This window comes from Vombatus ursinus, unplaced genomic scaffold (assembly GCF_900497805.2).
Source record: "Vombatus ursinus unplaced genomic scaffold, bare-nosed wombat genome assembly UNPS02009062.1, whole genome shotgun sequence".
NCBI lineage: Eukaryota > Metazoa > Chordata > Mammalia > Diprotodontia > Vombatidae > Vombatus > Vombatus ursinus.
The window spans coordinates 17,037,175-17,053,547 of NW_020948840.1; the positions used below are offsets into that span (position 1 = coordinate 17,037,175).

General features: G+C 39.9%; 1 protein-coding gene across 1 annotated transcript in view; it reads left to right on the top strand.

The window, feature by feature from the left end:
* ALK (ALK receptor tyrosine kinase) overlaps positions 1-16,373 on the top strand; it is a 970,895-nt gene that overhangs the window by 839,441 nt on the left and 115,081 nt on the right. The window contains exons 7-8 of the mRNA XM_027850364.1: positions 4,224-4,355; positions 11,307-11,407. Coding sequence (XP_027706165.1) covers positions 4,224-4,355; positions 11,307-11,407 — 233 coding nt within the window. The remainder of the gene's footprint in view (positions 1-4,223; positions 4,356-11,306; positions 11,408-16,373) is intronic.

Below are 16,373 nucleotides of genomic sequence, written 5' to 3' on the forward strand. Positions count from 1 at the left end.
ACACACACACACACACACACACACACACACACACACACACACACACATACACACACACAACTTACAAGCTCACAGGTCCATGGATCTAGTTCTATAATTGGAAGGGCCATCTCAGAAGCCACTCAGTCCAGTCCCGTCACTTTACAGATGAGGAAACTGAGGTGTCTTGTTTTTTTCTCTCATGTCCCTCCGACCTTAATCTTGCTTCAAGTGACATAATGTATATGAAAACATTTTGAAAACCTTGATGAATTATAAAAACATACCTATCATCATCTCTTAGTTTCCTGTGTTGGAATGGATCATAGAAAATCTCAGTGTTGAATTCATTGACTTGATCAGTTTAACTGACTATAGTGTGTTACATGGTCTTTAAAAAATTAAAATTTTTTTAAAAAGACTCTGACTTTCAAGTCAGAAGCCTTAGGTGTGAGTCCCAGCTCTACTAGTTTCCTAGCTGTGTAGTACTAGACAAGTTACTTTAATTTCCCTGAGCCTCAAGTTTCCCCATCTGTAAAATGGGCATAACAGTACTTACATTGCCGTCTTCCTAAGTTATTGGGAAGAACATGTTTGGTAACATCTAAAGCCCTATGTGAACAGAAACCAGTCTTTCAAATGTTTGGTTGCTTCTACTCAGTATTCTGTACCAAACAATGACTTCTGTCATCAGGTCCAGCAAAAGATAACCAAAGGCCTACAGTTATGTTAACTCAGAATGACTCACAACCAGCAGCAGTCCCTTTGTACTTCTAAGAATTCCTGTTTCTGTATTAGAATATTTTGTTCCAATCTATCCTCTCCTATCCTACTCTACCCTATCCTACCTTATCCTACCCTACCCTATCCCATCCTACCCTACCCTACCCTATCCCATCCTACCCTACCCTACCCTACCTTATCCTACCTTATGCCATCCTACCCTACCCTAATCCTATCCTATCCTACCCTATCCCATCCCATCCTATACTGCCCTATCCTACCCTGTCCTTTCCTATTCTCTCCTATCCTTTCCTATCCTATTCCATGGAGTCTACAAAAGGTTGAGAAATACTTCTTTAAACTGAAGGTCTCCTGTAATGGATTATATGTTGAGTCCATCCTGCAAATCCTGCAGACCATACTACTGTGTATTATCCAGATTGAGGAGGACAACTGTGATACAGCAGACTGAGCGTTAGATGCAGAATCCAAACATGTTTAAATCCCAGTCTTGCCACTTACTGCTTATTTGACTATGAGTAAATCTCTTAACCTCTGTTTACTGTTTCCTCATCTGTAAAATGAGGCTGGATTAGACGACCTCTGCTATCCCTCCCCCTTCCAAATTTATGAATCTTCGATCTTAAACTGTATGAAGAAGACTGAGGGGTCCAGAACAAAGAGACTGAAGTATTGGTGCCTCCTCTCAGACCATCCCCAGAATCCAGCATTCCAGTAGCCAGTCTCTGCTCAGCCCCAGAGGGATCAGCTCTAGGGCCAGTGGATAAAAGGTGCAAAAATGCACATTTAAGTTTGAAGTCAGGAAAAACTTTCTAATGATGAAAGCCTCAGTTCCCTTAACTGTAAAAGGAAAGTAAAACCACTCATAGTGTTGCTTCACCTGGTTAGAATCAATCATTCAGAAAGCATTGATGACATGCCTGTGATGTTCCAGTCTCTGTCTTAGGCACTACGACTATGAAGATGAAAATAAAACAATCCCTGTTGTTAAGGAGCTTGTAGTCAATGTGTTCACATATAGATATATGCAAAATAGATACAAGCTTTGGGGGTTTGGGAGGTGGTCCTAGCATTTTAAAGGTATCAGCAAAGCACTTTATGACCCTATACCTATACCCCTAAATCATCATAATCTCTGTCCTGCACCCTGATCTCAGTGACTAGTGACCCCAGGCTTTGGACAATTTCATACATTTGTACATTTCTGCTTTTCAAAGAGGCAGCCAGGTGGTGCAGTAGATAGAGTGTAAGGCAGGTGGTGCAGTTAAATAGAATCTGGAAGACCTGAATTCAAATCCAGCCTCAGACACTTTCTAGCTGTGTGACTCTTGACACTAAACCTCTCTCAGTCTCAATTACTTCATCTGTAAAACAAGGATAGATAGTAATAGTACCTACCTCCCAGGGTTATTGCAAGAATGAAATGAGATAATATTTGTAAAATGTTTTGTAAGCCTTAAATTGCTATGTGGATACTAGTTATTATTATTCAAAGTATTTTCATTATTATATAAATTCCGCATTGTGTTGTTTGATCTTCACAACAACTTTATAAGTTAGCTAGGCTAGGTATTAATATACCCATTTTGCAGATGAGAATACTGAGATTTGGAGGGATAGTCACATGTCTAAAAAGCGGCAGATGCAGGGTGAGATGCCAGATCTCCTAATGCTGATATTCAGCTCAAAGTATCCATGTTTCAGAAGATAGGGTGCTTTCTCGGACCCTACATCCCAAACAGAAGACAGTCAGCTGACTGAGCTAGAGGCAATGGGGGGCCTTGGCTCAGCCTCCTTCCCCCATCCCCCAAGAGCTCCAACTCTCCTGTTAGATCGGCATCCTGTAAGGCTTGCTTGGCAAAGCTCTATATTTGAAGAGCATATCACAGCAGGGGTTCCTTCCAGCTACCAGTTAGCTGCTGCAAAGTGAAGTAGATGGGGGACTCCTGAAGGGGGAATAAAAAATAAAACAGAAAGATTTCTTCCTTTACTGTTGGATTTTTCATCAGAGAAACTTCACACAGGGCTCAGGGAGGAAATGATTTCTTCAGTGGGATATAAATGGAAGAGATGTTCAAAGTCAGTGACAACTTGTTTTAATTTATGATTATGCCTCTGTGTGAAAAGCCCAGAAAAACAGGGCAGGAGGTTGGGGAGGATGAGCAATAATTCACTGAAGCACTGTCAAAGCCAGGAAGAGAGAGGGCCCCTCTCTGTCAAGAGGTAGCAGAGAGAAAAGGGGGAAAAGGAACATTATTTGTGCTTTGGGTTAACCTGTCTTTCTGGGTGGAAGACTATGATTCCATCCCTCCTGTTGGGGCCCATTCTTCACTGGCTTGGCCCTCCTGCTATCTCCTGGATTGGCTGTATTGAGGTCAAGAGCATGTGAACAGGACTCCAGAACCTTTTTACAGGCACATGCTTCTCAAGGTCAGTTCTCTAGCTCATAGGTCACAGATCCAGGGCTGGAAAGCAACTTAGATGTCTTTTAGTCCAACTGGATCATTTTGCCAGTGAGGAAATTGAGGTCCAGTTAAGGGAAATGACTTGTTTTATATCATAGTGGAAGAGTCATAATTCAAACCCAGGGTCCTGACTCTACATCTACATTTTCTTCCCACCTGCACCATGCTAAGTTACATGAAGAGTACATCCATGTGGGTCTCACCTTATGACACTGGGCCCAGGGAAAGTCTGAGGAGGAGCAAAGGATTATGGTAGCCTCTTTGCAAGGCTAGCATTCTAATTAAGCAGAGTAGGAAGTCTTTTCTGGGGAATGAGTGGAAGTAAGCCAGTAAGGGGCTTCCTATTGAAAAACACTTTCCCTACCTGCCCATCATGGTACCTGGAATTCTACAGTTACTCCGTTCATTTCTTTGAATGAAGCATTGTCCTCTCCTTGATATTCCATTTTAAAATGCAGACACCTGGTAATCTCTCCCGCACCTAGCTGTAGGCACTTAATAAATGCTTGTTAAATGGGTGAATATATGAATAAATGAATCAATAACACCATAAGTCACTAACAGTTTTGTGGGAATTAGACTATGAGATGAATTTCTTTCATACTAGGAAGGACTAAGATATCATGAAAAGACAGCTAGTGTTTGCACCTCCAATGCTTATTATTATAGCACAGTACACATAGTAGATGAATGAACGAATGAAAAAATGAGGATTTCTTAAGTATTTGTTATGTGCAAAACACTGTGCTAAGCAGCAGGATACAAACAGAAAAACAAGACAGTCATCGCTCTCAAGGTGTTTGCATTCTCATAGAAGATAACTTAATATTATTATTATTAATAATATTATTGTATTAATTATATCAATTATTATATTAATATGTTGTATGATATATCATATTAATTCTATTAATATATCGGTTATATTAATATATAATATTAATATTACTATTAATGCCTAATAAACATGGATTGTATTGAATTTTAATTGGAAATTGGAATTGCATTGACTGTATCTCTGCTTTTTCCTTGCAGAAAAACTCCCAGCTGGATTTTATTGTGACTTTGAGGATGGAGACTGTGGCTGGATTCAGGGCATGGCCATGCCCCATACTCCCCAGTGGCAGGTTGGGATCTTGGAGGATGCCCCATTTCCAAATCACCAAGGTACTGTTTCCCTACACACACTTTCCTATCCAATAACCTTCCCCCCAAGAGCCCTATCATAGCATGAGGTGAAGGGCAGGGAACGGGATCTTGAAACTAAAGTTAGAGAATCTCATAACTTAGATAATGGGGCTAGCTTAGTTCCAGATAAACTCACTTCTGCCTGGCAAAATTTTCCCCTTGGAATATCTGTGTGTAATTCTTGTTTATTCCTTTAGCTCACTTCTATCTCAAAGAATCATCTGATTAGTCCAAAGGTGTTTATGATCTTTGCTAAAGGAAAAACTTGACAAGGGTAGGAACATGGGAATTAACTGAAAGATGAGGTAGACATAAGGTTTCTGGGAGCGGGCAGACTGGAGCACAGAAAGGTCGTGTGTTGTTTGCTGTGTCCTGTGTCTTGCGTTGGGAACCAGACACCAAAATTGGAACTTCCCATTCTCAGGGGAAGTTAGTGTCATGCCTATGAGCTTCTCCACCCCATCAGGCTCTTTAACAAGTCTAAAGTTCAGTCCCAGGATCACAGATCTCAGTTAGAAGAGACCTCAAAGGTACCACATCACACCTATCAGATTGGCTAACATGACAAAACAGGAAAATGATAAATGTTGGAGAAGATGTGGGAAAATTGGAACACTAATGCATTGTTGGTGGAGTTGTAAACTGATCCAGCCATCCTGGAGAGCAATTTGGAACTATGCCCAAAGGGCTATAAAAATGTGCATAGCCTTTGACCCAGCAATAGCACTTCTAGGGCTGTATTCCAAAGAGATCATAAAAATGGGGGAAAAAACCCACATGTACACAAATATTTATAGCAGCTCTTTTTGTGGTGGCAAAGAAAAGGAAATTGAGGGGACATCCATCAATTGGGGAATGTCTAAACAAGTTGTGGTATATGAATATAATGGAATACTATTGTTCCGTAAGAAACGATGAGCGGATGGTCTTAAGAAAAGCCGGGAAAGACTTACATGAACTGATGCTGAATGAAGTGAGCAGAACCAAGAGAACATTGTACACAGTAACAGCAACATTGAGCAATGACTAACTTTGATAGACTTAGTTGTTCTCAGGAATGCAAGGATCTAAGACAAATCCAAAAGACTCCTGATTGAAAATGCTATCCACATCCAGAGAAAAAAGTATGGAGTCTGAATGCAAATGGAAGCATGTTATTTGTACTCTTTCTTTTGTTTGTTTCTTCTTTCTTCTGGTTCCTCCCATTGGTTCTAATTCTTCTTTAGAACGTGACTAATGTAAAAATAAGTTTAATATGAATGTATATGTAGAGTCTATATCACATTGCATGCTGTCTTGGGGAGGAGGGAAAAATTTAGAACTCAAAATCTTATGGAAGTGAATGTTGAAAACTAAAAGTTAATTAATTAATTTAAAAAGAAGAGACCTCAGAGGTTACCTAGTCCAACCAATGCCTGGACAGGAATCCCCATACACCCAAAAAGTGGCCATCCAAACTTCTCTTAAAGACCTTTAATGAGGAGAAACTCCCATTTCCTTGCAAAGAATAGGTACTTAATAAAGGCTTAATGAAATACATTGAACCAAACTCACTGACTCTCTGGGCAGCCCATCCCACTTTTGGACACCCCCATTTATTGGGAAGTATTTCCTGGCAAGTCAAAAACTGTCTCTGAAACTTCTACCTATTGCTTCTAGGTACATCCTCTAGTGACCAAACAGAAAAAAAGTCTAATCCACTTTCCACATGGCTCATGTGAATCCTGTCTCTGCCACCTACTATCTGTCTGACCTTGGGCAAATCACTTTAAGTGAAGGGCAGTGGATCTGATGGTCTCGGAGGTCCCTCTCAACTTTGAGTCTGTAATCCCATGATCCTTTACCATCCTGTTTGGCCCAGTAAGAACTGATAGAGAGTGAAATGAGCAGGACCAGGACAACAATTTGTCCAATGCCAACGATATGGTAAACACAAACAACTTTGAATAACTTAGGAAGTCTGATTAGTGTAATGACCAACCTGAGAACTCACGAATAAGCATGCTGCCTGCATCTTGATAAAGATGTGAAGGACTCTGAGACGTATTTCTTTGGACATGGCCAACGCAGACATTTGTTTTATTTGACTACACATGTTTGTAACAAGGGTCCTGTTGTGCAAGGCGGGGGGTGGGGGGGTAGGGGGCAGATTTTACTGATTGAAAAAAAAATTTTAATTAACTTTTTTTTAAGTGTTTTGTATAGTTTGCTCTCACCTACTTTCCAAATAAAAGCAATGGGCGGTCATAGAACTAATCTAACAGGACCTGACAGATGGTTATGGCAGACCCGATCAGGGGTGGGAAACCTGTGGCCTCAAGGCCACATGTGGCCCTCTAGGTCCTCAAGTGCGGCCCTTTGACTAAATCCAAACAGTTTGGATATATGTATATGTTTTATATATATATATACACACACATATATATATATTATAATATGTATATATATATATACACACACATATATATGTAATATAGTATGATAATTATAATAAATGTGTAAAATAAAGACATCCAGATAGTCCATTTACCTCCTTTAGATATATGGAAAGTTTATTCTCAGTTTCCAAAGATACTAAGCTAAATAAAATGTCTGTGTATATCAGAAGCAATTAGGTTTTTGCTAAAGTAATCCCCAACCACGCTAAGGGAGAGAGAGAGCTGAGTAACTCCTCATTCTTCAGGAGCTGATTACTCCTAATGTGAATTCTCCCTATGTGATAGCCAGACCCTCTTGCTTCAGCTCAAGTCTCCCAACTCTGCTATAAGACTTGACGGTATCTCTGACAGAAGGTTAATAGAAGAGATTAGAACTCTAGTGCTCCTAGAATCTTCCAGTTGAAAAGGACTTAAGTTATTTAGTCAATCTCCCATTCATTCAGTCAGTCAATCAACACCGTTTATTAAGCACTTACTGTGTGCTAGGCTCCATGCTAAGTACTGGGGATAAAAAAAGGCAAAACATGGTGCTTGACCTGAAGGAGTTCACAGTCAAATGGAACACACAAATGGCTGTGTATAAACAAGATATATACGGGATTCAACAAAGTGACACCTTTTGTGACAACAGTGGCAGATGGCTCTTCCAGCCTCTCCTTTCCTTAGAACCCACACATTACTTTATGGGACATCCTGTCCCATCATGAGATAGCTCCAATTGTTACAAGGATTGTCTTTTAATTGAATTGAATTCTACCTCTTTATATCATACACTTATTGATCTTCTGGAACCACATAAATAAATCAGGTTCTTCTTCCACATGACATATATGGAAAATATTTGAAGACAACTGTGATCTACCAGGTAAAAATGATCTACTCAGCCTGTTTTATGTGAAAGATGGGTAAGATTTCAACTGGCAATCATCATAGGATCATAGAAGTGTCCTTGGAAGTCATCTAACTCATTTTACAAAGAAGGAAACTGAAGCCCAGAGATGTCACACACCCCAGCCATCATACATCTACACTGGTCTCATATCCTCTCTTGACTCCTCTTATCCTGCCTATCCATCCCCAGATCCTACCACAATGACATTGTTTCCAGCTCCTTCCCCATCCTAATTGCCCTCCTCTGGGTGGCCTCCAATTTGTTCTTGGCAGACATTCGGGTAAAAAAAAGCTTCAGCAGTAAAGAAAGTAGAAGTGAATGGCTAAAATGAGGTTTGGAAATTTTATTTTTGTGCTCTCCTTGGATAATTGAGATGACCATACAAAGTATTCCCCAGCACTAAATGTCTACAAAGGTCTTTACAATTACCAAAGTTGTATGAGTTGTCCTTCATCAGCTATACTCAGCCAGCAGGTTATATTATACTGTTTGAACCCAGGTTAGGGCTTACAGAAAGCAGGAGACCTCTCCTTATTGGGACCAGGTAGAATGAGCTGATTCTGATGTGGGCAAGGGAGGAAGAAGTTGTGTCTTTGTGATTTCCCATGAAACCTTAGGGACAAATGAAAAGTGTAGGTGAAATGATTCACCTAATGCCATATTATTCTGTGCAAACCAGGCCAACTATACAGTCAGCTAGGAGGCAGGCAGGGATAAGAGGCTAGAAGACCAGGAGATATAATACAAATTTAGTTTCCTAGAAGGATGATGGAGGTGATAACCCAAGCAATTTAGAAATCTATCTTTTTAATAATCCACGTTTAGTGTGTTGATGGTAATGATGTATATGCACTTGTCACACACATTATTGAATATTCCCCTCTGGTTTAGAGACAGCCAAGTCAAGCCAAGGTAATTAAAAATGTTAGCAGCCAGAAAGAGAGTGGTGGATCAATGGAATAAGTTAAGTATGCAAGACTCAGTAGTCAATGATTATAGTAATCTACTATTTAATAAACCCAAAGACCGACCCCAGCTTCTGGGATAAGCATTCACTATTTGACAAAAACTACTGGGAAAACTGGAAAAGAGTATGGCAAAAACTAGGCATAGATCAAAATCTCACACTGTATACCAAAATAAAGTCAAAATGAGTTCATGATTTAGATATAAAGGCTGATACTGTAAGCAAACTGGGAGAACAACGAATAGTTTACTTATCGGATTTATGGAGAACAGAAGAATTCATGACCAAACAGGAGATAGAGAACGTTACGAAATGCAAAATGGATAACTTTGATTACATTAAATTGAAAAGTTTTTGCACAAACAAAGCCAATGCAACCAAGATTAGAAGGAAAGTAGAAAATTGGGAATTTTTACAGCCAATGTCTCTGATAAGGGCCTCATTTCTAAAATATATAGAGAATTAAGTCAAATTTATAAGAATACAAGTCATTCTCCAATTGATAAATGGTCAAAAGATATAAACAGGCAGTTCTCAAATGAAGAAATTAAAGCCATCTATAGTCACATGAAAAAAATGCTCTAAGTAACTATTAATTAGAGAAATGCAAATCAAAGTAACTCTGAGGTACCACATTATACCTATCAGATTGGCCAACATGACAAAACAGGAAAATGATAAATGTTGGAGAAGATGTGGGAAAATTGGAACACTAATGCATTGTTGGTGGAGTTATGAAATGATCCAACCATTCTGGAGAGCAATTTGGAACTATGCCCAAAGGGCTATAAAAATGTGCATAGTCTTTGACCCAGCAATAGCTTCTAGGGCTATATCCCAAAGAGATCATACAAATGGGAAAAGGACCCACAAGTACAAAAATATTTATAGCAACTCTTTTTGAAGTGTCAAAGAATTGGAAATTGAGAGAATACCCATCAATTGGGAAATGGCTGAACAAGTTATGGTATATGAATGTAATTGAATACTGTTGTCCTATAAGAAATGATGAGCAAGAAGACTTCAGAAAGATCTGGAAAGACTTGTATGGTCTGATGCTAAGTGACGTGAGCAGAACCAAGAGAACATCGTACACCATAACAGCCATGTTGTACGATGACTAATATTGATAGACTTAATCCTTCTCAGCAATGCAAGGATCTAAGACATCTCCAAAGGTCTCATGATGGAAAATGCTATCCATATCCAAAGAAAGAACTATGGAGTTTGAATGCAGATCGAAGCATACTATTTGCTATTTTTTTCTTCTGTTGTGTTTTTTTTCCCTCTTTCTGGTGGTTCCTCCTATTGGTTCTAATTCTTACTAACAACATCACTAACTTGAAAATATGTTTAATAGGAATAGATGCTTTTTTAATAATCATAATGATAGCAAGGATGATATTAAAATAAATGACATTTCTATTGTACTTTAAAAAAAATGTTAGCAGCCTAGCTAGTCTGAGGCAGTGTCTCCATTATTGCCTCTCTACCATACCATCATCCCTACTCCTACATCACAGCATGGTCCAATGAAAAGAAGACTTTACTGGGAATTGGAGGACCCAAGTTTGAATCATAGCTCTGCCACTTGCTACCTTAAAGACCCTGGACAAATCATTTAATCCCTCTAGACCTCAGTTTCCTCATCTATAAAAATGACAAAGGTTAGACTAAATGGATGGTCTGTAAGGTCTCTCCCAGCTCTCAATCTATAATTCTATGACATCTGTGGGCCTCAGTTTCCTTCTCTGTAAAATTAGCAGTGTTGAGCTAGATGTCTCATAAGATCCATTCCTGCTCTAACTGCTATAAGCCATGCCAGTTGAAATCTTACCCATATTTTACATGTAAGAGATTGAGCAGATTAATGCCAACCTCTTATAGTATTTCCTGATTCCTTCCCTTTCCCAATATGAAGCGATCCCACTCTCCTGAACTCAGATTGCACTCTGTGTCTCTCTTATGATGTATAAACTCTGGTATTTTCACATTCCATTTTGATTTATGCTCATTTACTTACCCACTTTAGCCCAAATCCACTAAGCTGTAAGCTCTTTGAGGGCAAAGATTGTCATATTTATCTAGGTAACTATCTCATTGCTTAGCACATACTGTGTATGTGTAAATGTGTGTTGAATTGAAGACACATTCATGCTTTTCCTTTTTTTAATCAAAAACTTTATTAAGTACACAAGATTTTTCATATGATAAAGTTGTCAAATGTTGATCAGAAAATATTCAGATAAATTAATAACACCCCTGATTCTATTTATTGTCAACCAAATTTTGTTCTTCCTATAGTTTTATAATAATATTTAATTTTCACCTGATTGCATGTAAAAATAATTCTTAACATTTTTTAAAAGTTTTGAATTCCAAATTCTATCCCTCCCTCCCTCCCCTCCCCCCTTCCTGAGACAGTAAGCAATCTGATATAGGTTATACTGGTGCAATCATGTAAAGCCTTTCCATATTAGTCATTTATTGCAAGAAGACTCAAACGAGAGAGAGAGAGAGAGAGAGAGAGAGAGAGAGAAACAGAAACAAAGAAACAAAGAAGTATGTTTCAATTTGTATTCAGACATGCTTTTCCATTCTTGATAATAATCTATTACTTCCTCTTCCCACAGGCTATGCAATGCTGTTTAACACTAGCAAGGCTAGCCCAGCAGAAACTGTGGTACTGACCAGCAACATGTTTCCTGCACCAATGAAGAACTCTCCTTGTGAGGTAATTCTCAACATTTCCCTATTTTTCTGTCTCTAATTCCCAAACAATGTTTTTTATTAAAATGATGGCCTCCAGGCAAAAGCTGGCTATGTCCATCCTACCGAGAAGAGAGGGAGGACCTTCTCCTAAAAAGAGCTCATCCCCTTGGTAGAGGTCTGCAATGGCTTTTGGTCAGCCCTGGCTCCACACACACCATGTTGCCCAGCTTTATCTCAGTACCATTTTCAGCCTTTCTTAGACACTAACCAAGTAATTTCATCTCCTTGGGTCTCAGTTTTCTCATCTGTAGAATGAGGGATGTCAGCCTAGAAAAATGGTCTCCCAGTTCCCTCCCAGCTCTGAATTTATAACCATAGGGTCATAATAGCAGCACTGAATTCCTTGGTATTCATAGTAAGTGAATAAATGGATAAAAGAATGAATGAATGAAGAAGCATTTATTAAGTATTTATTGTGTGCAAAGCACTGTGCTAAGTTCTGAAGATACAAAAAGAAAAGTAAGACAGTCCTTGCTCTCCAGGAGCTCACATTCTAATGGAGGAGACAATATGTATGGAAGGTTTCAGCTGCAAATCAGATGGAAAGGCCCCATGGTCCTTGGGGTGTAGTGGCAAAGCAAATGGTAATGCCTCTTCTTTCATGTCATTTCCACTGATGAAATCGTACCAGTTTGTGATGTTGAACCATATGACCGTGACAGAGACCTAGGTGATAGGAGCTTTCATTTTGGGGGTTTTCCAAAGGGGTGGCAGTAGCTTCTGCAGGAGCAGTTACCAGGCTGTATCTCTAAGGGGTCTGCTTCAGGGGATGATGGCTGAGGGCATTGAGCTGGAAGCATTGCTATTCCCAAGGCTCTTGAGTTCAGGGTCCTGGACTATCTCCATTAAAGTCCTAGTGGGGATGTGGTTGAGTTGGTGGTGATGGTTTGACTTGCCAGGCACATGCTACCTCCTGTCTCTTCGTCAGAGTGTCCTGCTGCTTCAGTCAGGCTGGCCTGTTTGCCCTGTGGGTGGCAGTTGGTTGGTGGGTGAGGTTGGCCTCTTCTGTGCAGAAGCACCCTCCTCAGATGGCTGTGAGATGTAGGTTGGAAGCCAGACCAGTGATTAATAATTGTTTATTGATTAATAAAGGACAGTGCCTTGTAAAGTCTATTTTAGCGGCTCAGAGATCTTAAAAAAATCTTCCTAGTACTCAGCTGTGTTTAGGATAACTGATATTATCAGGTAAATAACCTCAGGTTTGATAGGCTGTATCTACCTAGCTCTACTACAGAAAATCCCTATATGACTCAGTTACTACTTTGGATTTTACTTTGTACCATGGTGCCTTCAGTATGGCAAATGCTTGTTAATTGACTGGCTTAAGAATGGATGTGCCCTGCTTTATCCAAATACAATATATGTGAAAATCTAGAATTACACAAAACACAAAGATGAGGGCAAGGCAGAACAGTTAAAAGAGATGAATTACAAAGAATTCATTTTTAAAATTCCTTTTAATATCAAACTCCTCTAATGTGCAGGAAATGGTTTATTAAAACCAGCTTGATACATACCTTTCTCTAAAACATAACCCCTGCATTTGAAAGTATGTGTTTGAACCCAGAGGGGTTTTGTGTGATTGCTTTTGCTGTTGCTGAAATGACTTAAAACATTGTCTCAGTGACTAGCACAGTGTCTTGCACGTAGTAGGTGCTTAATAAATTCTTGCTGAGGAAAGGAATAGAATTGCTCCTTTATAAAGTTAGGGGGAAGGCCACTACTTACGTTAACATTGGCTAATTTAATTAAGCACCAACCAAATAACGGCCCCCTTTTGCCCTTTTTATCTAATGGGCTATGCTAAAAGTGGTGGGAGAAGGAGGACAGAATCCAAAGAAGAGTTGAAACTAAAGCAAAGCCAGGCTTTGTCCACAAGGTGACCAAAATTTAGAAAGCATTGACAGCTTATTCCCAGGGTGTTTCCTTACCCACTCATCCCAATGATGTACCCTAGATGAATTCCTCCTGGTTAGGCTCTTCTCTCCTTTGTCCTAGGGAGCAATCCCTTCCCATTCATCTGTTCCACCATCCCAACCATTTCCCCTACTATGTAGCAGAAGAGGTCAGTTCCTCATTTAAACTAGCCTTTCTGAGCTAGACATGACTCAGACACTCCCCCCTTACCTAGGCAAAAAAAAAAAATCCTAGTTGTAGTTCTCATCTACGAAACTGGCTTGGGAGTTCCCTAAGGATGGGAATGAAGTCTTACACTTTCCCATATGCTTCACAGCTCCTAATACAGTGTTTTAGGAATATCAAAGGAATTTGTTCTGCTGTGGCTTGAAATCTCCCTTCCACAAATTACTCCCCTCCCTCCCAAACACCCACCCTGTGATCTGGAAAAATAATATTTATTACCTGAACTGGATCATCCAGCCAATTATGGGGCTCCCCAGATAGCTTAAACTAGGCATCTTGGAAGGAGGCAACCCTCAAGAGCCCGTAATAAGTGAATAATAATGGCTTCTGAATTGATTAAGGTTAATACATCTCAGTTTCTTGGCAGACAGGAAATGTGCATCATTGGAAGTATTTATTCTTTCAATTTACTATGCAGTCATTTCAATATGGACTTCATTCTATAGTGATAATATCAAAGCAAAAAATTATATGGTGGGTGGATTGTTTTTCTTGTTTTGGTTTGTTTACTTTGGAGTATCTTTGATAGTTTCTCAAGTAGCCTTTAAGATGATCAATAGCTCAACAAGGTTTTTGGATTTGTTTGTACACACACACACACACACACACACACACACACACACACACAAAGCTCTGGCCTATCTCTGCCATTCATGGCCTTTTCTGAAGCTCAGCTCAGCTGGCCTAATGAAGAAGAGAGGAGCTGAGCTGATTTTGTCTAAGCTTTCTGGCTCTTTTGCTTTCAGATTTTCCAACCACATATCTGGTGCTGGTGAGTTTCTGAATTCCCAATGCTGAACAAATATTTTCATCCAAAAAAGACTAAATGAATAACCAACATAAAATCAACATAAGAAAGAGGCATTTTATGACTTGTAGCCACCCAGGGTTTATTTTGTTTGAAGTTTAAAAAACAAAAGTCAGTTTCCTCGTGACTGTGGCTTGAATCTAGGTACTGCTATTTACTATATGACCTTGGGAGTTTTTTCACCTTTCTAGACCTTCCTTTCCACATCTATAAAATTACAGTTTTGGAATAAATTACCTTTAAAGTCTCTTCCATCTGAAAAAGCCTATGATCTAGTAGATTTCCTGTGACAGAGAAGGCTGGAAATTAGGTTCCTACCTGGAAGGAGACACAAAAGTCATCAGGTACAACCCAGGCCTTAATGGAAATCCGAATATTCCACTGAGGCAGCTAGGTGGCACAATGGATAGAGAGCTGAGCCTGGAGTTAGGAAGACTCATCTTCATGAGTTCAAATCTGACCTTAGTACCTTATTAGCTGTGTGACTTTGGACAAGTCACTCAACCCTGTTTGCCTCAAGTTTCCTTGTCTTTTTTGGGGGGGGGGGGGGCTAGGCAATGGGGTTAAGTGACTTGCCCAGGGTCACACAGCTAGTGAGTGTTATGTGTCTGAGGTCGGATTTGAACTCAGTTCCTCCTGACTTCAGGGCCGGTGCTCTATCCACTATGCCACCTAGCTACCCCCAAGTTTCCTCATCTTAAAATGAGCTGCAGAAGAAAATGGCAAACCATTCCAGTACCATTGCCAACAAAACCCCAAATGCGGTCATGAAGAGTCAGACACACACAACTGAAATGACTGTTATATATAAGATTCATTATATATCAGGAAGTATGCAAAGTGCTTCCCAATTATCTCATTTGATCCTTATGACAACCCTGTGAAGTAGGTGCTATTATTATCCCTATTTTACAGTTGAAGAAAGGGAGACACATTTAGGGGCAGGGGATGAAGTGACTTGCTCAGGTCACACAGCTAGTTAATGTCTGAGGCTGGATTTTAACTCAGATCTTTCTGATTCCAGGACTAGTGCTCTGTCCACTGCACCACCTAGCTGCTAGGTGCCTACTTGGGAAAGAGGATTCTAGCAGCTCAGGGATCAGGAAAGTCTTAAAGAAAATCAGGAATTCTAAGAGGCAGCAGTGAGGAAGGAGTGCATTCCAGGCATGGGAGATGACCCGGGTACAGACATTGAAACAGGAATGGACCATAGAGAGCATGAAAGGGTGGTGTGTGTGTGTGTGTGTGTGTGTGTGTGTGTGTGTGTGTGAAACCTTTAAAGGTGAATTGGGGCCTGATTGTGAAGGGCTTTGAATGCCAAACAAAAGAATTTATATTTACTTCTGGAGGTAAGAGGGAGTCATTGGAGTTTATTGAGAAGAAAGTTCCATGATCAGACCCATACTCTAGGAATGTTATTTGACAAGTGGTTGAAGAATTGATCAGAGTGGGAACAGCCTGAGGCAGAGGGACCAATTACTGTATAAGACGATTGATCGATTAACCTGTATCTTAGTATGGCTCCCAACTGGCTATGGGAAGTTTTTTCCAAGCCATAATTGTCTAATTCAAGAGCCCCTCAATGGGGTAGGGAATTACAGGACTCCTCTGGAGTCCTGAACTACATCAAGGTCATGTCAGTTCAAACTGAGATTTTTCAGTCCTATGATACAGGTCCGAAAATTAATAATGGCAGACATACGTTATAGTTCTTTAAAGCACATAGAGCACTTACATAGGGCTCTCACAACATCACCGTGAGGTGGGTACTACAGTCAAGGTGTTATAATTCCTCTCCTATGGTTGAGAAAATTGAGGCTCAGACAAGTTAATTGAGGGATGTGGTCACATAGCTTGTAATATTAGAGATGGGATCTGGACCGAGGTCTTCTCAGTTCCATGTCTGGCATTCTATTGTGCTGTCTTTAGGTGAGTAGCCAGTGGCTTTTGGTAACCCTTTAATAGAGAAAGCATAATG